This window comes from Athene cunicularia, assembly GCF_003259725.1.
Source record: "Athene cunicularia isolate RWA chromosome 4 unlocalized genomic scaffold, athCun1 chr4_part2, whole genome shotgun sequence".
Classification (NCBI taxonomy): Eukaryota; Metazoa; Chordata; class Aves; order Strigiformes; family Strigidae; genus Athene; species Athene cunicularia.
In genome coordinates, this window is record NW_020799099.1 from 3,388,997 (window position 1) to 3,414,044 (window position 25,048).

The 25,048-nt window shown below is 40.9% G+C and overlaps 1 protein-coding gene across 1 annotated transcript in view; it reads right to left on the reverse strand.

The window, feature by feature from the left end:
* SPATA5 (spermatogenesis associated 5) overlaps window positions 1-25,048 on the reverse strand; it is a 202,729-nt gene that overhangs the window by 23,421 nt on the left and 154,260 nt on the right. Inside the window, exon 16 of the mRNA XM_026847883.1 lies at window positions 16,902-17,066. Coding sequence (XP_026703684.1) covers window positions 16,902-17,066 — 165 coding nt within the window. The remainder of the gene's footprint in view (window positions 1-16,901; window positions 17,067-25,048) is intronic.

Below are 25,048 nucleotides of genomic sequence, written 5' to 3' on the forward strand. Positions count from 1 at the left end.
AATTAAAAAAAAAAAAAAAAAAAAAGGTGTGTGTGGGGATTTAAGTAATACAATCACTTCTGTATAAATGTAGCTAATTATACTCTCAATTGCTGAGCATTGTTTCCTCTCCCTCTCCCTTCGTGCTGGGGTTAATTAAGCTTTCCTTAAATGTTGCATATGAATTAAGAAGAAACAAACAACAAAAACCCCTTACTATTTTCAAATGAAAAAAATCTGGCGCTAAAAAGTCCTGGCAGGCTAAACATTAGTACAATAAAACTGCTGGATTTTAAATGGTAAAAATAAAGTGACTGAAAGCCCTCTGTTTTAAAAATGAGAGACTTTCAAGAAAGACGGTTCACTGCAGGAAAGAGTACTTTCTTTCAGGAATCATCTCAAACCTGATGATGAATTATTAGTATCAAATATAAACCTCGAAGTAGACTCTCTCTGTTATCATAATGCAAATATTAATGCATATTTGCTATTCCTGCCAAATCTTATCAGTGTTGTTCCGACTCGCAGGGAACAACCTGTTCTGTGCAGATCCTGACTGAGCTAGGACTGGACTGAGTTTATCATTTTAACGCCAGTAACATCGTTTTGTTCACCTTGAGAAACCACAGCATGAGCAATGATTGCAAGAAGATACTGCACAGGTCTCTGCACTGGCCCTTTAGGATAAGCCTTAGGAGCCTCAGGACTGTGAGATGAGTAGAGCAGCTTCTGTAGAGCAGGGAACTGTCACTGGCCATGGCTCTTACCACCTACGTTAGTTAACCTGTCCTTGTTATTTACTCTTGTCAAGCCAGCAGTTTTAAGCAACTTCTTTTTTTTAAGTAGGTTGAACGACTACTACTTCTCCTGTACTAATTTTTTATTTTGAGGTTTTTTCTTTGTATTTTGCAACTTTCTAAGCTTCCTTGCTGTGTTTCCCAAGTCCCTCTTTCAATGGTACAGTATCAGAATGGCAGTGAAACCAGCACCAGCCATTCTATAGTGGTTTGATGCAACCTACTGGTGACATCCCACAGGAGCCAGGTACCAAAATAACATGTGGTCTGTGAAAGACACAATCTGTAATAACGGCCCACAGATATTTTGAATGTAACTCCTGATTTTGAATCTGCACAATGCAAAAACAGTCCTACTTAGTATATTGCAGAAAATAAGGCAAAAATATAATTTTTTAGATTTTAGTTACTTAGATGGCACATATATATTACCAAATACAACACAAAATCATAGAATGGTTTGGGTTGGAAAGGGGCTAAAAGACCATCTATTTCCACCCCCCCTGCCACAGGCAGGGACACCTTCCCCCAGCCCAAGTTGCTCAAAGCCCCGTCCAACCCGGCCTGGAACACTGCCAGGGAGGGGGCAGCCACAGCTGCTCTGGGCAGCCTGTGCCAGTGTCTCACCACACTCACAGGGAAGAATTTCGTTCTTACATCTAGCCTAAATCTACCCTCTTTCAGTTTAAAACCATTACATCTCATCCTATCCCTACACCCCCTGATGCAGAGTCCCTCCCCACCTTTCCTGTAGCCCCTTTCAGTACTGGGAGGCCGCAATAAGGTGCCCCCAGAGCCTTCTCCTCTCCAGGCTGAACACCCCCAACTCTCTCAGCCTGTGTTCATAGGGGAGGTGCTCCAGTCCATGATCATCCTCATGGCCTCCTCTGGACCCACTCGAGCAGGTCCATGTCCTCCTTCTGTTGAGGGGCTGAGAGCTGGACACAGCACTGCAGGTGGGGTCTCACAAGAGCAGAGTAGAGGGGGAGAATCCCCTCCCTCGACCTGCTGGCCACACTGCTCTGGATGCAGGTTGGCTTTCTGCGCTGTGAGTGCACATTGCTGGCTCACAGTCAGTTTTCTATCCACTAATACCCCCAAATCCTTCACTGCAGGGCTGCTCTCAGTCCACTCACGGCCCAGCTTATACTGGTGCTTGGGATTGCCCCGACCCCTGTGCAGGACCTTGCACTTGGCCTTGTTGATCTTCATGAGGTTCTCACAGGCCCACCTCTCCAGCCTGTCCAGGTCCCTCTGGATGACATCCCTTCCCTCCAGTGTGTCAGCTGCACCTCACAGCTTGGTGGTGTTGGCAAACTTGCTGAGGGCGCACTCAGTCCCACCGTCCATGTTGCCAACCAAAATGTTAAACAGCGCTGGCCCCAACACCAATCCCTGAGGAAAATTGCTCATCACTGCTCTCCACATGGACATCAAGCCATTGACTGCAACTCTTTGAGTGTGACCATCCAGACAATTCCTTATCCACCAGCCGGTCCATCCATCAAATCCATGCCTATCCTATTTAGAGACAAGGATGTCATGCAGGACAGTATCAGAAGCTTTGCACAAGTCCAGGTAGATGATGTCAGTTGCTCTTCCCTTATCCACCAATGCTATAACCCTGTTGTAGAAGGCCATCAAATCTGTCAGGCACAATTTGCCCTTGGTGAAGCCATGTTGGCTGTCACTGATCACCTCCTTATTTTCCATGTGCCCTAGCATAGCTTCCAGGAGGATCTGCTCCATGATCTTGCCAGGCACAGAGGTGAGACCGACTGGCCTGTAGTTCCCCAGTCTTCCTTCTTTTTATTTTTTAAAATGGGTTATGTTTCCCCGTTATCAGTCAGCAGGAACTTTACTAGATTGCCTCAATTTCTTAAATATGATGGATAGTGGCTTAGCCACTTCATCTGCCAGTTCCCTCAGGACCTGCAGATCCATCTCATCAGGTCCTATGGACTTGTGCAGCTTCAGGTTCCTTAGATGGTCTCAAACCTGACCTTTTCCTACAGTGAGTGGTTCTTCATTCTCCCAGTCCCCACCTTTGCCTTCTGCCCCTTGGGTGATGTGGTTGGAGCACTTGCCAGGGGAGTCTGAAGCAAAAAAGTCACTTTGAGTTTGTTGCTTCAAAAAGACATGATAAGTATGGTGTATTTGTTTTTAAAAGTCAGGCTGTTCTTTAACATGCCTATGGTAGCATTGAGGCCACACTGAGTTGTACTCAATTTCAAATCACTAGTTAAAAGGAGAGGGATTCATTTGACCACTGCTCCTCACAAACACATATAGCTGTGTCTTATAGTAGAAATCTGTAAAAAGCAGTACCAAAAGACCTGGAAATGTTTACAGTGGCTTAACTTGGGATTAGCTGAAACTGAGAACATGACTTCGATCCCATTAAAATGCAAGGGGTTTTCTTAGTCATAGAGGAATCATTTTGCTATATCAAAATCTAATCACATAGAACAGCATTGGGTAGTTCATGCATCAGTTTGTTTGATGGAAATGAACTGTTAGGAAATGACAGGCACGTAAGTTACAGAAACAGAATACGGCTGCAAGAATACATCATACTTTGAAAATTAAAAAATAAAAACTTTATATATTTTGTTATTTCTGATATCTAATTAATAATATACATTAAACTAGAAGACATTTTAATCTTTAGGAATTAAAGAAATAATCCTTGGATTTAGCAAACTCAAACATGTATTGGGTTTTAAGTGCGTAAAATAATTCCATTTGTTACAGGGAACTTTTTATGCACATGAAGATCTTTGAAATGCTGTAGGTTAACAACCTAAACTTTGACTAAGCTAGAAATGAGAAGGGATTAATAGTCTGGTTTTGGCTGAAGTGATAAAGGTGATGAAATTTACCTCAAGAGTTAAATTCAGATTTCAAACTCTCTCAGACTAATTTCTAATTAATTAAGAAGCATTATCTTCCTTGGTGCAACACATACATGAAAGTAATGAAAAACATGTTCATGGTAGATAACAGTTGTTTCAGATTTGTAAGCACACATTGCAGAGTATTTTTAGTTCCTTGGTAAAGATTACATCGATTAGCACACCGGCATCTTTTTGCACTTTCATGACATGAGCCGTAATATTATTTCACAGATTGAACACTAAAGTCTTTAAAGAGCTAACAAGACATCTTTGTCGTTCATGTTCATGATTAATTCTTATTTTTCTAGGTTTCATGTACAAATTAGACAGGTCAGAACAGAAACCTTACAAGTTACTCATGAAATCCACTGCAGATGCAGAATTCATGAAACTTGACTGCTGCAATACACATCTAGTCAACTGGAACCCAGATAATGAAAACAGTTTTGGTTTGAAACAGCTACAAAATGTAGTACATCTCCAGAATTACGTGTTTTTAAAATACTATGCCTGGCTGGATGATCCATCTGCAGATTTCCCTGCTTCACCTTTAACAGCAAATTCACTGCACGAGCTAGGGGATGTTCACTTCAGAGGAAGAGCCAGTAGACTCTCTTTCAACACTGTGAAGGCACACCTGTGTATAATTAAGTGCTAAAGATAACACAGACGTTTATAGTACAATGTGTATTGTATATATCATCACCCAAATAGGAATTTCTGAAAACCCTAAATATTACAGAAATAATACATGGTAAATGCTCCTATATAGTTTCTATAAGCAACCAAGACACAAATATAGATAGATAGATAGATAGATAGATAGATAGATACACACACATTTGTAAAGAAAGGGTAACACAAGGAGGACAAAAACCGTAAATAAGCACTGTGTTACTATATGAGCAGGTCACATGAATGCAATGATAATACTGAGTGATAACATTACCAATTAATTTTTAAAGTCTCGAATAGAAGTTGAAATCTTTTTCCATCACATGAGAGACACTTTTGGGCTGTATTTATATAACATCCTGAGTAAACTAGACAGGACACTATCCTAGAATAATGAAAGGAAAATACTTCTGCTCTGGACTGGCAGTTATCAATATGAAATATCCCTTTTTTTGCCATTGTTTGAAGTAAGGGAAATAATTAAAGTACACAAAATCATTTTGATGCCAGGACCCCATTTCCTGCGTATGTTAGCAATGAAATGCCTCCCCCCACATCCATACGTGCATTAACTCTCCACAATAAACATCATACTTACATATCACACATTTGAGAGCATTCCTAAACTGGGAAGTTGGGCAACAGCACTGCTCTGTGCAAAACCAGCCAAGTCCAGTCAGGAAACAGATTAATTTGAAAGCCTTAATTAATGACTGAACATTTATACAGCCAAGATTTATGAGTTACAAGGAAGTAAGTCCAAAACATAACACTCCCTCCTGCATGCTAGCTCTTTTTATAAAGGTAAACAATTAGCCTAGGGTAAGATACTGTCAAAATTCTCAAATTCACTTTCTTCCTCCAATTTCCAAGCATTGATAGAAGACAAATGAATTTCATGTTTTAAAAAAAAAAAATAATTATCCTGTTCTTCCATAAATATCATTATTAATAAATAAGGATTAATGAAGACAACATCTAGAATTTTTTTTAATAAATAAACCAATAAGTTTTGAATTTTTTTTTTTCTTAGCTCATGAGTGCAAAAACAGTATACAAAAGAAAAAGAGAGGAAAGAAGAGAATACCTTCTGGATGGATAAGTTTATAGAACTTATTTTCCATATATGCTTGAAGCAAATTCTAAATAAGAAAGGGAAGGTCTTTAGAGAGATATATACACTTATTAATATATAGATATAATTATATGCAAAAAACCCTCTTAAAATTAAAAAAAAATCTCCCAGGTTTTTCCTCCTTGACTTTAATTCACTGAATTCACAATTACTTTTGCAAATTTAGTAACAACGAATGTTAGAAACAAAGAGTAAGTTTTCAGCTTTCAACATTTTGACTATATTCCACTTCTGAAGAGAACTGACATCTTATTATGATGAGTGCTTGCTGTTTGAATATTAAAACAAGACTGCCAACTCTTCTTTGGAAGTCCTCAGGCCTTAAACTAGAAAAGTCAAAAACAAGAAAAGTTTTGTTCTCTCTTGTTTATACTAAATTACCGAACACATTTTCTTGCCTGCAAATTTTGTTTCACTAACAAACGAGTGCAGTTTGTTTCTACCCCCTACCCCCCGGTTTATATAACACATAAATACACAGAAATGACCACAGAAATGGCAAGATCCCATAAAGCTGTAACATGTCTGATTACAAGAGTCTGTGATGAGCCCATGTCCTTACAGCCAAACTGTATGCCCTCCCTGGCAAGGGAATTCCCCAAAACACGTCTCTCCAGGTACACAGCTACAACTGTGACTTGCAGAGGAAACCAGAAATGCAAGCAGTATGTGGCTGGGTTCTTTTTTTGCTTGCTGGTGGCAGTGCTGAACACCCAAGATCCTATCATCACCTGTCATAAGAAAACATCCCCAACAACTTGTCATCCTGGCTTCTTCTCTTCTGACCTTCATTCTCGGCTGAACGACAAAAAAACATGCCTTGCAAGGGAAAGTGGCTGCTGAAGAGAGATTGAAAGAGATTTCTTAACATGGACTCACAAATACTGATGTATGAGCTGGGTACATTCCCCACCCCCTGCTTCATCAAGTTCTCATCACACGAGATTTCACTGGGAGCAGTTCTGGAAAAAGATAAAGTTGGTTTATCATAGTAAAAAGCACGTTAAGGCCAAAATATACAAGACAAAAGAGAAGACAGATTACTGCTCTCCCCCTCTTTTCCCTCTAGGGGTGTGTTTCACTGTGTAGCGTTAACTATAATGGTCATAGTCCAGCTTTATCACAGATTTACTTTGTTTGCTAGGAAATGAAGTATCAAACACCACAAAGCCAATCTCTGTAGATGTCAATTACTCTGAAATCATAAATACCACCTCCCCACACACACACTTCTCTAAATAAGAAAATAAACGATCAAACAACCAAAATCTAAAGCAGCTCTTTTAAACTGGGCAAAATGCTCTCGGTTCTGCTCCCCTGACAATGGGGATGTCAAGACCAATTAGCAATTGCAGTCATCTTGGGTTTTGCTCTGTTTCCTTCCACTGCAAGTGGTCAACCCAGATCCAATAGCTCACTTCTATATACACAATGCCATGGACAAATTACAGAAGACTAAGACCTGAAAGGGTTTTTTTCTACCCAACTATCCTTGATGTTTTCATTACTCAAAGACAGGAAACAAACAAGCTTAAACTGAGAACTAGGTGATAGTTTGAAAAAGTTTAATTAAAAAGCAAAATGGTCCATGGAATTGCTTCTAACACAGCTAATAATTCGCTGCAGAGTTATTACTGTGCTGTTTCCATCTGCCAATAACCATTTAATCCTTTTGCCAAAGGCAATCTAAAGCTTTATGTATTTCCATATGTACTTAAGGGAAACTGTAAAAGATAACTTGGAAATAAGAACTTCCAATTTTTGATATACAAAAATCTGAGCTACAGCAGTGCATGCACCCATCAGCTTTTCAGTAGTGTTAAGAAATGTTACTTGACAGCTTCTACTCCAGGCAATGGTTTGAATGTTAAGACCAAAGTTTTGTGCCAACACAAAATCTTTGTTAGGATTCAAATACAAAACAGAAAGCCAGCTACAGATAGCTTCCTTTAAAAGTGCCTTCTTAATGGGACTGCAGCTCTCCTTCTCAAGAGGAGCCAGTGTTCAAGCATGCTGCAAAAACAGAAGTTACATGGCAAGAATAAAAATGTCCCTGTTTGACAGTGTAGGCTTGGCTGCAAATACTTGAGAACTCCACTGTTCCTTCATTCGGCATTGGTGACTATCTTAATTACTAACAACTTCTCAAACTGTTTCAGAATTACTGCTGAGCAGCTTAATCTCACCAAAAAGCTCCAACAACATTGTTGCTAAAGTTTGAGAATAAGAAAGCAGAACAAAAGCAGATATTTCAACTATTCTATCCAAAAAACCCTCACTTAGAAAAGTAAAATTATACATAATCAAAACCTCTTTGAAAAGAATGCAGAAGAGTGCATTTTCAAACTCAAATAACTTAATGTGATGACAAGTGTGTAAGCTTGCAGCTCACACACATTTTAAGTGATGGCAAGTATTAAAGCATATCATAAATATGCTTTAATACTTAATGCATTAAAATGTTGAGAAAAAAAAATAAAGAAAAACCTCTCCAAATACTTTGTCAGTAATGATCATCTCTCCCAAAATAAATGCAGAATCTACTTTATACAAATGAAATATTATTTCTATTTTAGGAAGAAGCGATGGAAGAGAACAGTTGATGCACGTTCTATACAAATGTAGCTTTAATAGTGACCACTCTAAAGCCTGAAATTCAGTACATTTATTGTTCAAGATATTCACAGTCTAATGGCACACTTACTGATTTTATTAGATATTATTTTTTTATTCATTACCAGGTTCCAGATTTTCTCAACAGAAACAATTACTTTGCTGATGGACTGCCAAAGGCAAACATCCTATTTTGTATGTACACAAAGATACCAATATAAATTCAAATCTTTTAATTTATACACAGACACCTCTCCAATCTTTGGAGTTCAGTGAAGTGTAAACAGTTAGTGTTGCCATTAAAATATACATTCTTCATTCACAGCAATAATACCCAGGTAGATTAATAAGCTTTTATACCTGGGCTCTATTATTCCTTTGCCATTCATTAACATTTCTTCTACTTTGACAGCAATTTAACTGGCACAGTACCAGAAATACAAGTAGGTCAGCACAAGGTGTTCCTCTGTATGGTTGCATCTGGTATAAACATCCTGAGTTAGCCTTCAGGTACTACATTTAAATAGTCCTAGTGCCAATTAAGATAATAATCAAAACTATTTTGGATATCATTGTCCGAGTACTACCCTTATTTTTGGAAGACTGATTCTGCACAGACAGACAGGAAATTTTCCTGCAGAAGTGGGGAGCCCTCTGCAGCTCTCCTGGCCAAGCTGGTGCCCGAGATTATGCCTCAGTGCTACTTCCATGGGAAACCTCCTTGAAATCCTCTGCATACCCAAGAGGAAAATGTATACACACGTAGAGAAAGGTAAATTGAACGCTGAGGTTTAACAGTCAGATATTGTATACTATTGAAAGTAATCCTAACAGGCACTTAAGCTAGTCAGACACACGCTAATCTTAAGGGCATGCCAAACAGCAATGACAAACTCCCCCCCCTTTATGAAAAAAGGGGATGAAAATCAGCGGTCTCGCAGTAAGTGAAACAAAAAACTTCCAGACATATTTTTTGCTAATGCACTAAGACATATTCAGTATATGAGGTTCATGTATAAGAGTCAGGGATCAGGAATTAATTCTCTATGAAGTGCAATGACATTTTGGTGACTTTAACTTGCATGCCTCGTGTTACACTTTAGGACCAGAGTTGAGTTAAACTCAATGCAGCAAGCTCACTTTTAACCGCCTACTCTGCTGCACATCATAATCTATAAGATCAAGTGCCACTACTACAGGTTTAAATCAGAAAAAGAGGTCAGTGTGAGGAAGAAGTGCTTAATTTTTTTTTCTTTTCCTTTTTTTTAACATAAAAGCAAATTTTACCACTCTGAACTGATAGGAACATTTCTATTACATAAATGAAAATACTTCAAAAGGCAGAAAAATAAACCAGTACTTTCAATTCCTTCCTGATAATTGCAAACGCTGTTTTTTCTCCGAACATTATATACCCCCATTTGCCATCACTGGCATACTGAAATCATGTGCTTTAAGACATTGAAGAATAATCCCCGCTGATTAAAAAAAAAAAAAGAGAGAGAAGAATGAATTAAATTAAAAGTTGCTAGAAATAACTCACAGGCAAAAAATAAAACTAAAAGAAAACAATAGCAGTAGCCTGAAGAGACATATTTTTTCCTTCAGGAATGAATTCCCATCTGCTTTTAAAGAGCAACATGTTTTTCCATTGCTGGGAATTACAGCCAAAAAAACAGGACAATAACGCAGCAAAGCCACAGGCAAGAGGGCAAGTGAAGCTGGCTGACAGAGTATCAGTCTGGGTCCCTCTTTTATAAGCCCGTGTTTCGGTGACAGCTCAACAGTCCCCTGCTGAGCTGGCAACACACTCTCCTCTGCCACCCTCAGCAAGCTCCTGGTAACTCTGCCACATGCGAGGTAGCTGGAAAAGAGAAGGCGAGGGCGGGGGAGGCAGGCAAATGGCATAGTCAGCACTACTGGCAAAATGGCCTCGGCTGGTTGGGGGAAACTACAGCTGTTTTATGACAGCTCATCAGAAGTGAGCAGCCCCGGCGGCAGTGGACTGCTTACCCCTGACACAAGTGGTGCTCCTGCTACACCTCCAAACAGGCACGCTACGAGAAACAGCCCTTCAAAGGCACGGGGAGGACAAAAGCAAACACCAGTGCTCATTTACAGAACCTGGCTGGACGATGTCATTAAAATAGTTAATGAAGACACATAAAGTAAGAAAAAAACCATACTGACGTTAGCTGTAAGGTTCCTGCTCCCCTAACTGTTTCAGCATTTAAGGAATCCAAATGTTCAGTTCTCTGAAGAAAATCTCAGATTTGAGAAGCAGGCTAAATTTCATACCTTAGTACCATTTGGTGCTCTCCTGGGGGCTCATTCGAATTCCCTCTGGCATTTTCCCCAAGTTCCTGTGAGGATCACTGTTCTTTGAGTTACTTAGGAAGCAGTTTTGACCGTATCCTCCTGAGCTGTTAATGGATCTGACCTTTTCAGTAACTCTAATGTCCCTTCAGCCAGATGCATTAAATCTCCTCTGCTTGATTAAACTATTAGCGAATCATTATCTCGCTGAAGGATAAAATGTTCTTTCTCAGATGAGCTAGCCATGCATAAATTTCAGTGCAACTACTCTCCTGTATACTAAATGTTACATTTTGCATAAACATGCTAAATGCCCACCATGCTTTATATACTCGTAGGGTGGATGCATGCAGTACACTTTTCTGGGTCTCTGCTGAGACACGATGAAAATCAGCCCACTCTGAAAAATGTGCGAGGGGAAACAGACCTTTCTAAAGTGACTAAAAAGGAGAGTAGAGGGAGAGGCAGAGTAATGCCACAAACTCTTGCGGTTCAGCATCGCCATGCCAATTAGCGATTATCCAGGCGCTGCGCTCCCCTCGTTCCCAATCTGCCCAAGCACATTCTGCACGTACAAGGCTCTTGCAAGACCAGCAGTAAGCAAAATCCCATGGGAAGTCCTGTGTAGTTAGTTATTTCCTTTCCGGTGATTCATCTCGTTTATCCCAAACATTGACATTTGGAAAACACTCCGAATGCCAGGTATTTCCTCACCTTCCAGCCACCTGTGCCAAACACATCCTCAGCACTGATAAATGTGTGTAGGAAGGTGGTGATCCCATGTTACCCATATTGGATGAAGGCTGAATCTCTTTTCCTCACCCACCCACACAAAAATGTTCACTTTTCAATGAGTGCTATAAATTAACAGATCCTATGTATCATTCCAAGAGAAACTTCAGAGGTTCATCTGAGGCCTTAATCTTGCTGTGATTCAATCTGACACTGTTCCTCACTTTGCAAATTGCATTTCATTGTAATACCATATCCTGGTGTGGAACTAAGCAGAACTCCAGAATAAAAAGCCATCCAGCAGAGTCAGGCCAGAGTCAGCCACAGATGTTTTAACTACCAAGGTGTATTTTCAAATCACACATTTCGTGCCACATACGTATTGTTTTGTGGTATCTTAGAAGTTCAAAATCTGAGCGTCCAGTCCCAAGGCATGATGTATTGAGCACCTTCAACATCTGTTGAATTCAGTGGGAATTGAACATGCTCTGCAGCTAGCAAAACCAAGCATAAAAGGAAGAAACATGTTTGTATTTAAAAGTTAAAATGATTAGCTTTAGCCAGGACATGATTTGAAGGGTCTACTGTTTTTTTTACCCTTAAAGAAACTTCACTCTTCTTTTTTTTATTTTTTTGATGCCTTCACTCCCAAAAGCCTGTGACTATTTTAAGGCTACTATACAGGATTGGATCTGTTGCCCTTTAAAAATGTTAAGCAGAAAGCCTTTCCCTTAAGCTTGGAAGATCTTTTCCTTCATGGAAAACTAGATGTAAAGAAGATAACACATCGTAATTTGTCAGGTGTCCCATTTCCCCCCCTGCATCTAAGTCCTCTCTCATGTTTACTGTAAATGCTCTCTACTAAGGAGACAGATTTTTTCCACATCTCTTAAAAGACGGTTTACCCTCCTGTATACCTACAATGGAACGCATCCTCACCTCTTTAGTAATTGGTACCTTCCTGTATAAGAAGAGGAATTTGGGGAGGTTCTGGTTTTTCAACATGTTTTTTTATTAAAGTTTAAAGTTTAAATATGTCAATATCTGGTAAACAAGAACATGCATGTTTTGGAATACATATTTTAAGAGTCAAAGGCTTTAGATGATTTGAGCTAGTGTGCTGCTGCAGAGATACTTTTTGGCATCAAATATGCTCTCATTTGAGCCAGAGCAAACCTTCACTGGCCTGCTTTTTTCCCCCTTCATTCTCTGTGTTGCTATTAAGAGTTATTGCAAAGTGAGAAAGATATTTTTTACATTAACTACTCTACGCCAACTAAGAACCAGTGAAAGATTTACAGGTTCCCAGATTCCCGCTTTACTATTGTGTCCTGTAAGCATGGAAACTGATAATACTATAGAAACAATGCCAGCCTTCGCTTTCACCATGACCTGCTTTTCACCAATGTAAAAGCAGTCAGTGCCGTTAGCTTACTTTTATAAGCATACTTGTCTTCAGAATACTGTCAACATATCCAGAATATTTAATTTTTTATTACTTCAAACTCAATAGACCTCAACACTTGATTTCAGTTTCTGCCTAAAACCTCCCTCTCTGCTACTGCCTTCTAAGCCGTCACAAAAACATAATCTGACTGTGGCTCAGACAATAAAAGAAGGTTCCTCACTCTACTGGGTTTTCCTTTTTATCACCTATTTTCTGGAACAAAATATTTCTATAATGGTGAAACTCTAGCATCATCTCTTGCTCTTCCCTTTTTGCAGAGCAAACTCCAGAGATTTGAAGACAGACACACCCCTTCCACTTAATTTGTAAAGACAAATGGTACAATCTTTTTTTTCCTCACATAGTTCTAACAGACATCAGTCTTTGCATTTATAAAGGTTGGTGTCCTTCCTCTAGGCCAAGACATGTTCCAGCTACAACCTTTCTTCTTTTCCGTTTCAAACAATGTATGATTTAAAAATCACAGGACAAACAATTTCCTATCAGATCCAGTCCACATGGTTTTGTTCTTACTTGCACTAGAAAGTGCACTGAGACTATTGGTGTTTTCTATTACAACAGAGAGCAGCCAATAATTATGAAAAACCTAATCTGAACCCCAAATTAAAAAAGTAGAGCACTTGAGTCTGTGGAAGGCCCATCTCTCCTAAAGCAAGTTGGCTGTAGAAGTTATCATGAAAGCAACCAAATGAGCCCCGAAGAACTCACACTGCTTGCACTTTAAAACATGGCTTTTAAATACTTCTGTGGTTGAATCTTTAATTAATCACACTTTATAGAAAGCACAGTGAGAAATCAAACAGATAAAACTTCTCAGCATGACTTATAACAGTGAAAATGCTCTAAGAAAAAGCTATGATCAAACTGAACAGTCTGCAAGTGAAGACATCCCAATTACATAAAACTATTTAAAAAAAAAAAAAATCACCTGTTTAAAAAAAAAATAAATTGAGCTCCTGCAATTTTGCCCAAAATAAAATGCAGGAACACTAGAATAAACCTTTACAAAAGTTTAGATGCAGCATAATGCTTGTTGTTTTAACCATTTTTATTACTTTCAAAGACTAGAGACTTCTCTGTGACTACTAGTGCTCCTTGCTAATGCTACAGCATCTGCAGGTGCTGGTGAGGCCAGCGATGCAGCATAGCATAGCACAGCCTCCTGCTGAACCATGCCAGGGATCAGCTGCCCAGGCACGGACTCCAGTAGAAATTTCCTAGAAGAAAAAGCTGGGAGCAAAGACAAGAGCACTTCTGACTGCTCCTCTACCACACCAGTGAAACCTGCTGGCCTGCATGCAAGGGAAAATGAAGCACATGGTTACTGTAGAGCTGCCCTTGCAGCAACCAGACCTACGCTGCACATAGCTCAGTCACACCCGCTCAGCTAAAAAGAGGTTGAGGAGGTCCTGAGAAAAGGCAGATGCCTCCAGGGCAGAGATGCAGCCGAAGAAGTTGCCTTAGAGGAAGGAGGGAATGATCGGTGGTGCCAACATCAGCTCCGAGGCCAAACCTTGCTATTCGGAAACTTCTAAAAACAATTTCTTACTTTCCTGATTTATAGATACTGAAATATCCCTGAAGAGGAGCCTCAAGCACTGCTGCAGAGCACTACTTCAGTAGGGCCTGGAAATAAAGATCGAACTCAAACCCAACATTTCTAGAAAGCTGAGGCTTTGTTTGACCTATACTATTAGCATAATAAAAGCTACTGTACAGAAATTGCTCCTCTAAAGCATTTTTTTTACATTAAACTTCTCTTACACATGAGAGAAGGAAATTGTAATTCACCCTCATAAATTATCTTCCATCTTCTCTCACATGAAACAGTGGGAAGTAATCACCCTATTTTACTATCTTGATATATCTTTAAAGGTACTCATTAAGAGGAACATACTTCCAGCAGGTGAATAAAGATAACTGGTCATAAGTGATGACAGTCAAAAAGATACAAATATCTGATCTGAAAAAAGGCCAAGTTGGAAGCCAGATGCATGCTCAACTATCCACTTTCCTTGCTGTTTATTCAGCTCATGTCAGGATGATTCAACGCATCTTTACACGCAACACCCTATTCATACAGCAGCTTCTAGTCACAAAACCAAGCATTTTCCATTTATTTTTCTAAACAAAGGGTAGAACAGTGGAATGGGAACTTGCCATTCAACAGCGGAAACTATTTGTAAAGCTGGGAAGCTGGAGACACTAGGAAGAAAAGGCTTTAATGAAACGGGCAACTGTGTGTGCCAACTGTCAAGACTTTTTATATATTCTTCCAAGGAACACTGACTGAGGCTTTTTCTGTATTTACTCTTTACATCCCAGTTATTATAATTCTCTGAATGATGCAAAAGAACAAAACTCATGAGAAATGCGTATTAGAAACAGGCAGGCTTTTTTTTCCCCTGCAACTACTCTGTAGCTGCACTCAATGACCCATTAACTTATTTTTGGATCTGTACAAAGACAGCACCAAGACATTCGTGACTCATTATCAACTAGGCACAGGAATTCACCACTAGAGCCTCAGCTGATCCAGATCCAAAGGAAATCCCCATATGCTTGGGATTTCTGAAATACAAGCATTACAGTTGTTGCCTGGTAAGAAGACGATTTCCATACACAACAGAGGGTATGTTTATATTTATGTTTTTAGAGGCTTGTAACTCTGCCAGAGGCAGATACATTTTCCCAGGGCAGCAAAAGTCGTATCACTGGCATTCGGGTAAAAACATAGTACGCATCCAAGTCACTACTCCAAAGTGTGGAGGCAGTAGAGCCTCAACAGTTTTCCAGACCAATTTAAGCCTGCAGTCCTTTTTATTATTGTTTTTTTTCATTATGAGATCCCACATTCTGCAGCAAAAAGATGTGCTGCACAAAGCAGCTTTGCTCACTACGCAGCTTTCATTCATTCGTTCCCAGAGCACAGTTTGTCCTGTGCCACAGAGGAAGAAAGCTCTTGCGGGCTTGACTTTGGTGTCTGCTGTGACACAGCTTCCCAGAACGAGCCTGGAGGCTAGCCCAGACACTGCTGCTGCGTATGGCAAGGTCTGACCCCATCCCTTGGACTTGCAGCACTCACAGCAGTGCCCTCACCAGACAGAGTTTACTTGTAGGCAGCGCAGCACTTCACAACATACCAGCGTTCAAGTGACAGCTAAATGAACAGAAGTCTTGCCTGGGAGCATATCCAATGACCAGTCAGTTGAGAAGGGCCTTCATCATTGTAGTTCCTCATATCATGGTATTCCTCATATCACAATGTATAGATCACAAATACTCCACAAGTCACCCTCTCTTTTGGGCCAAGAGAAAAGCTTAGCTTATTTCCCTGCCCTTATAAACAGCACACAGAGAGATGGGGGAGTTGAGGCAAGCACATCACATTTTCCACTCCGCTATGGAAAAAAGTAGAAGGTGATTACGTCATTAAAGATGGTGCGATAATGCATACACCAGGACTGGCTACAGTAAGATGGAAATTTTAATTCTGGTATTTCATACCTTTTAAGAGCTCAAATTGGCAACCTTAATAACATTCTTTGAATTTTTGAAGTGATATAATTACTTTCAATTAATCAAAATGAGGAAAGAATGAAATATCCTTTCACAAGACATGAATAATGTTCAGGGAGCAGAGTGGTGATCGCTAACGTACCAATGGTTATTACAACTGCCAGGCAGCAGCATCTGAGAAAGTTTCTCCTTCTACCCAGGACAGGAAATAATTGTCTGACATCCACTGTCAGAAGCTGACTAACTAATAGCAACGAGCTATAAGTGCTGCTGTGAGATCTTGATTATATGGAATAGGAAAATACCAGCTTCAGAGTGACCAGTGACTCCCTTGTAGTTCCCCTACACTGTCTCATACTTCTGTCTCTCCTCCCTCCATCTGAGGCTCAGTCAGAACCCTAAATGCAAAGGACCCCTGGGGACATGCAGAGGCCCAGGCGAAGTGTCTGGGCAGTCTGGGGGCACTTGTTCCCACCTCCTCCTGCCAGCACATCCTTAATGAGGCCACCCGTGATCATACTAAGGCTCACCCGGGAAGAGGCTCTTCACCTGGCAACAATCCTCTCATGCAGATCTTGAAGGAAGAAAGCCCCAGATTGTATTGTGTTTTCTGAGCAGGAACACAGAAATCTCTCAAACATTCCCTTTCATAATTCGCACCACCACTTTGAGAAGACTCAAGGGATGATATCTGGACAATACTTGATTTTAATTTTCAAACACAATTTTGCGCACCGACTCCATGGCCATTACCATTCATAAAGTTTTACCTCTGCTCCTGAGTACTTCTGTGTGTGCTGAATGAGCTCTGCTAAGCAGACTTCGTCACTGACTGGCATGGACTGAAAATGAAGTTTGAAGATCTCCCCACGAGTGGCTGCATCTGGCAATGGCACATAGATAATTCTGTCTATTCGTCCCGGTCTCAGCAAGGCCTGCAATGAAAGCATCACATAAAAAGTTACAGCACATGTCACATCACATCAAGAAAGTAAAAACCACAATTCAATTAAAAACAATGCCATCAAATAACCACCAGTTTCAGCAAAAGCTGCACAAGAACAATCAAGCTATGTGCAAGAGGGGTTGTTCTCCTATGTTAGAACAGATCAGTTGCTGAAAAGACAGTAAGGCTACTCAGCCTGCGAAATACCAGTTTATGGAAAAAAGGAATCATAAAGGAACCATAGTCATTTTCCTAAAATAATAATTTTAGGCTTGTTGCAAGGTGTGCAGGAATGTTAAGACTTGGCAGAAGGACAGGTGGCAACGGACACAACCCAAGTTCAGATCTTCAGTCAAGACAACAAGTGGAGAAAAGAAGAATTTTGAAGTGAAGCTTACATTCTGGATTCATGTTGCTTTATCCCAAATTATTAGAGCTCCACATGCTTACAGAAGAGCAGATTGCTCTGACAGTTTTTTATGCAAAATAAGGTAACAATAGACAGAGGCCAGTGATGCTTAGCTTCAAAAAGGGAGAGAAAAAACCACAGACTTGCAAAAGCACTATAGTTAATACCTTTTAGCATCAGCTTTAAACTCTTGGAAAAACTGTTTTTTCTTTATCTTGTGCCACAAGACAAAAGAAAAGTCAAAAGATGAATACAGTTATAAGCTAAGGTCCCAACTTCGCAGTTTCATACACATATCTTGGCCCTTGAGCTGCAGTTTCCCAGGGTTAGTCATTATATATACACCAGGGAGGTGGAAGGGCAACAGAACAAACTCTGGGCAGCAGTGACAGACAATGTAAGAGGGGACAATGGCCACAAAGGGCAGCATGGAGGGTTCAGACTAGATGGGAGGAAAAAAATCTCTAAAGAGAAGAGCAGTCTTGGGGCAGGTCATCTGGGAGGCTGTGGAAACTCATCCTTAGCAGTTTTGCAGCTCAGCCAGATGAAGTCAAGCCCTCCCCAGTCTGGTGCTGGTGAGAGTCCTGTGTTGTGTGGGAGGGGGACTGCAGGGCCTCTGCATGCCAAGCTCTCCAACCACCATTTCTGTGACTCTGTGCTTTTTGGACAGGGTCAAAAGGTAAACATTATCTATATATAAAACAATTATATCTGATACATAGCAGAAGCCAAGCTCTTAAATTTATGAGAAGAGAGGAAGCTCATTTCCCTATATTTATAAAAATCTTCAAGATTTTTGAAATTCATCTACAGTAAAAAAGAAAACCTCCCAGCCTTTCTTACTTGACATTTGAAAAAAAAGAAACCAAAACCTGTACATAGCAAATGCACATAAAGAGTATTTAAATTATTTTTTAAAAGCTGAAAAATGTTTGTAAGATTCAGCATGTAACCTAGATTGTTTTTTATGTTATGGTTCTCCCTTGGGCAGAGTAGTTTGAGTTCCAGATGACTAGAGATATTGCATGGCTGTCCTGGGCTGTCAGCCAATAAGTCTTTTCCCAGCCTGATCATGTCAGTGAAAGTCGTGCTGAAAAAATAGTAGGAAAGAGCTTTCCTTCCTGCACAGCATTGATCAAGTTAACACCCTTCCTAGTGTTTCTTTAAAAAGACTGTTGTGGTGCTTCAGAGTGGAAAAATGTATCCTGAATGTTAAGAGATGTCTTGTTATTTTTAAAACAGAACATGAAAAAGCTCAGCAGAAAGTGCATGGTCCTGCAGTGTGTTACATCGAGCTGTGTAAGGATAGAGCAAGGTTGTATTGGGAAGACTAAATCTCTGTATCCAGCCCGGTACCCTGTCCCTGGCAGTAGTCAATGCTGGATCCCTGTGAAAGAGAGCAAGAAGCAAGCCCTCCACCGATATTTCCTCAGCAGACCATGGTACTTTCCACAGCACTCTTGATATATTCATGGAAGAACTCAACTCACTGATGATAACTCAGCCAGTGTGTAATTCAGCGTCTAAATCACGTGTGTATGAGGATATTGCCATTTTTTGCCAACACACTTGAAAGAAAAATTTGCATGCTTCAAGACTAGGCTTGGAGAGAGAGGAATTATACTGCAATTGCATTCTGCATGCTCTTAAGGAAATGCCCATAGCTAATTCTGTTATTTAGAAGAAACAAGAAATGTTCACATGAGTACAGTGGTGTGCCTCTTTTAAATCAAGGCAGGTTTAATCAGGACGCCTAGATAATTAGAACGATTTCTAGAGCCAGCTTAGCTTCACACTGATGAATGACTGTGGCTGTTGTGCAAGTGGGACAGGAAAAATGCTTGATGCCAATCAGCTGGGAGCAAGCGCTCCCCTGTGTTGCATCGGCTTTCAGTTCGGAGACACAGTCTTCTAACACAACGGAGCACCCACGCTTGAAGAGCACAACTGCGGATGCAAGAATGAATATAATTTTTTTTTACTCAGTTACTAAAAATTGTATTTCCTCCAGTCTGTCCCAAATGCTTTGCATTTTATATATAGTCATAGTTGGAGGCCCAAGTTTTAAACATGCTATCATTACTTTTTTGCTACAATCAGGCCTAGGGACCCTATCCAAGACAGCCAGATGTGCTGGGAACTGTACAAAAAAAGCACAAGTCAGTCTCTGCAGCGCTTGCTGCTTAAATAGACATAGACAAAAAGGAGAGAAGAGAAAATATTCTGTAACTTCACTTGAGAAAAGAGTCAAATTCCCTCCAGCCCCTGGAGAGAAAAGGAGACTGAACTGAGAGCTGGTCTCCACCAGTCCATCCAGATGGAAAATGTGGTGACCCTGGGAGACCCTGGGCACAGTCCATCTGCTCCTCGCTCTGCCATCACCACCCTTGTCCCTTTGGCAAGCCACCGGCCCCCTCCCCTCTACTCTCCTGAGGAACTAAAAGAAGAGGGAGAGAGTGAGGAAGGGGCCTGCCTTGACCCATCCCGCATTACTGTAGGGCGAATCCCCAGTAAGAGGCTGTAGGTGGGCTGCAGAGCTGCTCTACTGCCCACTGGTCTGGAATTAATCAGAGAGCAATGGCATGTTGAGGCCATTCTCATTTGCAGGACACACATTGCCCTCTCAGGCTTTTGTTGTCTGCATACTTCTCATGGAGATACTTTTCCTTTCTGGCCAAAATAATTCAGGACTCAGAACTGAGCTGCACGTAGAGGTCGGCACTAAGGGAACAAGATATTCCTCTTGACGTTTTTGCATACTGAAGTTTCCTCTGGAGAAAAATGAGTTTTTCTGGGTTGCTTAGAGAAGCCTGCTGTGGCATTTGGTGTGGACACCTGCAGCAGCAGTGTCAGCTTTAACCCCAAGGCTCAGGTCATGCTTACTTATGCTGCTAGCACCAGAGCTGAGTTTGAGGTGTTTTGTTGGCACTACATTTTTCCTCAGCATCGCTTTCTTTGCAGAACCAGAAGCTATTTCTCTTCTCAGTGGGGTGTTGCATGATGCAGGCATCCCCACCGGAAGGGTTTTGGAGATGGTTGCTCCAAGTGCGCCATGACTTTCACAGGCTGTTCCAGAAGATGGAGCTTCAGTCTTGCAATCTGCACTTTTGAAATAGCAAGGAGAGCGATAAGGACATCCAGGTCACCTCCGGACTCAGCCCCACTGCCCGTGCGACACGTGGGGATCCGGCACTGACCCACTGGCCAGGGAGGAGGTGAAGCCACCTGGGACTGATCCTTGCTGCTAAGATGGAGAAAAAGGAATTTGGCAGAAGGCGGTAGTGGCTTGGCTGTGCAGGAGGAGAGGCAGGTGGGGGAGGGTGAAGAGTTGAAGCTGGGCTGCAGGTTCAGGCAGATATGAGCTGCCGGGAGTACAAAATTAACTGCTCGCGGCTGGGAGATGCAAAACTGATTTGAGGCTAGGAGCACACAGAAGGTGGGAAGTTGATGGGGCCAAAATTAATTGATGTGTGTGCAGAGCTACATAATTCACAGATGTTGAGATGTGAGGGTTGCATAATTTATGTAGGCCAGGAAGGGCACAAAATTAAGTAATTGGGTTTTGGTAGAAACCAGAATACTTCATACCATTAAGCAATTCTTTTGCAAGTTTATGTAATTTTTTTGTTGTTACCACAACAGTTACAAAAGGGGTCTAAGTGCACAGTCACTGAAAGGTTACTAGTGGTACACAGATATAATGCTCTTCAGGGCAGCACTAGGAAAGTAGGATAATTGTCATGTAATACATAATATCACCAATAGCAAAACCACATTTTAATTAAGAAGAAACTGTTTCCATTTCCACAAGAAATGCTTAAATTCTTTGGCAATCAAAATAGAGTATTATTTCAAAATATATCATTGGAAAAGATAGCTAGTTCAAAAAAGTGTATTTTGTGTGCAGTTATGAAGATAATTATTTCAGGAAAGAAAACTTCAATAAGTAAAGCCAAGAAAATATTTGCGGTTCCTGTTAAGAATGGACTATAATTAACCTTAGGGCTTTGCTAATTTTCCTCCTCCTTTTTTTTTTTTTTTTTTTAAAGCATTCATCTTTAGTTAGTCCTTTTAGTTCATCCTTTTGCAAAGGAAACTTGGTGATTTCAAGAACTACTTTGTCAATCAATGCAGAATTAAAACACTGACAGAAGCACACCCAGCTGATGAGTTTTCTGTGGGACAGAAAAAAATAGCTTTCCTGCTGACATAGTTCTACAGCCATGCCTAACTCATCAAAATCATTCTTAATCAGATCTTATAACAGAACATCATACATAAAAGGTGCAAGAGGGTAGTCTGACATGAGAAAAAATAAATATAATGTGAAAAAGAAGTGGCAAACTGACAGCATTTTCATTAGCAAAATATAATTTGCAAAGCAAAACAAACTGCACAGTAAACGGCATACTGAGGTGTGTGAGAGAAAGCAAGCAGGTTCAGCAGGTAACGAAGTTCATCTGGAGAATCAATGTTACTGCATGTTCTCTGCTGCAATCAATCTCCACAAGTAGGAACAGATTTTTATACTAAATTTAAGACATTTCCTTTCAAGTAAATACATTTATTTTAATGCAGAACCTAAAAAATGCAACTAAAAGTTTAATCCTGCCTTTGGAGTCCACTGGGATTAGACCACAGATGAAAATGAGAAGACTGGAAATAACAGAACAATCTGTTTCCTTTGTAACTACTAAATCCTTCCAACTTAAATGAACAATCGCTATTTATGAACCCTGGTTGTGGTCCCTACTTACACAGACTCCCAAATATGAGAGATACTTTATATCTTATAATCTAATATGCTAATGCAAATTTTTTTACTTTCATCATTACAGTATTCAAACATATCTAAAGCATTTTAGTCGGTCATATTCTTCCTGTAGCCTGTGCAAGCAGTAACTGTGAGGTCCTTTCAGAGTTTTTGCCCACATGCCAGGACAGATGTGTTGCAAGTGTGGAAAGGATTCAGGTAAAAAACAGGCTGAGGAATTGAATTTGTTAACAGCGATAAAAGGGCCTTCTTGTGTCATCACATTTACCTCTTGCAGGAGTGAAGTCAGCTCCCATAAAGGTGCTGCTTCTACGCTTTTGAGGTTCACCTCAGTGCCTGTAATTTTCATTCTTACTCTGTGCCACAGCAGGTCATGCTCCCAGTGCAACAGACCAGAAGCGCTTGGTATTTTAGGATCTCTGAAAGTTTCAAGTACTGGAAGCTCATCCATCCTGTTTGCTAGAGAAACTACTGGAGGCTTTTTGCAACCATGGGATTAATTACCAAAATTAGAAAGTGCTGAGGGACAAAGACATATCAGAATTTCACTATCAAGGACCTAAAACCCACAGTCAAGTGGAGAGCTAAATTTTATTGTTCCCCCTCCATCTGGCATGAGCTGCTTCAGGAGGCAACCTCAAATTCCTGTTTCAAGTGACACACTTATTTGCTGTGTCACAAGGCTGGAGTCTTGTAACTACAGGCTCCTGAGTTAAGCTTTTTTCTTGCCAAGAGCCCCCTTTCCCCACACTCTTCCTCCTCCCCACCTTCTTCCTTCTGTGCCAACATCTGTCACCACTGTCAGCACATGCCAACATCTCTAACAAGTTCCCCTCTTTGATGACTTGTTTGCTGGTCACCACCCTTGTACTTCACCCAAGATTTGTGCAGATTACTCTCTGTTGTTACACAACATCTACAATTCCTCCAAGGGTGGAGCAGTTTGCTTCTTTAACCTACAGTATATCCACTACTTCAAAAACTGCATTCAGAAACAGAATTTTATTAGATATTATTGGAAACCAGCTCCTACAAAATGTTGCAGTCGACTATCTCCTATTATCAGTCCCTATGCAAAGACTTCACCTTCAACAAAGATTTCTAAAAATCAGGCCATACAAACCTTCCATCATGTCAGTCTTGCTCAAGACCTGAAGCATTGTGCAAGTTGACAAGAAAAGACATGATAGGTTTGACAGCAGGTGTTCAGGAAGAATGCACACCATCAAGTGGCAGTGAGCACAGCGGGAACATTTTACTCAGGCATTAACCAGAAGTACTAATTAAAGGCAGAGAACAAACATGTGGTTTGATACGCTGACAAACAGTAAACCAACTTCAACACAGAGACAGTGTATATCATCTGAGTCCAAACCAAGATGAAGCAATATGGAGAGTTAACCATCTGAAAAATGAGAATGTAATCTGTCCTTCACGGCTCAGCAGTCAAATGCCCCTGCTTGTGTAGGATTCATTTACTCGTTTTGCTTATCCTCCAGGTCTACTACCATTAGTTAATCTTTTTCCTTCAGCCACTGATTTTTACCCGTTTCCAGTTCATCTCATCAACAGAGGGAAAGTTCTCTGTGTAATTTAATATACCTTCTGGAATTGCTCTCTTTGCTGCCTACCAACAGGAACTAACACCTTCAGCTACCACTACAGATGAGTCTCTTAGTTATTACAGCAAAACACAGTTTACCCTTCAGTTCTAGTATGTAGAAAAGTAACAAAATCATCTTTCCGTATAAAATGAAACCTGAGGGAAGAACTGCTTTAGCTCAATAGAAACTGTTGGCGTGACTTGCTTGAACGACATACCCTGCTTCTGCATGTTTCACAGCAAATCTGTCATTTCCACTAACGGCGGTGATTTTAAACAGATATTAGTGTTACTTAAATAACTAAGTTATAAATAGGCGGTGCTAAAAGTGCTTCAAGAAAGCAAAAATTTCCAGAGTTGACGTGAAAGCATACTGAGCCTCCACACAGCCCAAGCATTCAGAGCTGCTTTTGATTTTAGTTTCCGTCCCTGATGTCTGCTGTCAGGCATGGATGAAGTCCCACTGCAGGCCGAGTTCCTCACCACCACCATCCCCGCGCTACCACCACACAGTGCCCACCACACGGCCGGCTCGTAAGCCCCAGCACCCGGCATCTGTACCACAGCCCTCACCTCGCTGCCAAACCACGAGGTTTCAGGCTGCTCTGGGCTAGAGCTAGCTGTGCCTCTGCCTTTGGGGATACAGCACCAAGAGAGTAGTGCCAGCGATTATTCAGCTGCCTTATCTTGCCTATACAGCTCAGGGAGGAGGCTGCCGTGCCTTGCTGCCTCCTCCTGAGCTCACCTCCCACAGTCCCTCCTGCACCATGGGCTGCACTCCTGCGTCAGACAACAGCTGTGGTCACGCGTGGAGAAGGGGCAGCGGGGAAGAGGGAGGGGTGGTAGGGTTACCGCCTCTCCACCATCTGAAGAAGCTGCTTGTGGATGCGGAAGGCAAAAACCTCTGTGAAAAGCCAGGCTTCTATTTCCAAACCTGCACAAAGCTGGATGCACCAAAATATTCTCAACTTTTTAATCAAGAGTAACATTATTGTCCCAACTGCTGTACATCACAGTCCTGCCACTGACAGAGTTTGATTAATATAGCTAATTGAAGGGGAATCATGGAGAAGGAAGACTTGAGGAGACTTGTTTCACTGCAGCAATGAGACCGTGTAAACACAACTGTGAGGAACAATGTGCTCCTTGGCCCATGCAGACAATACCAGAGCACGTTTTTATGTG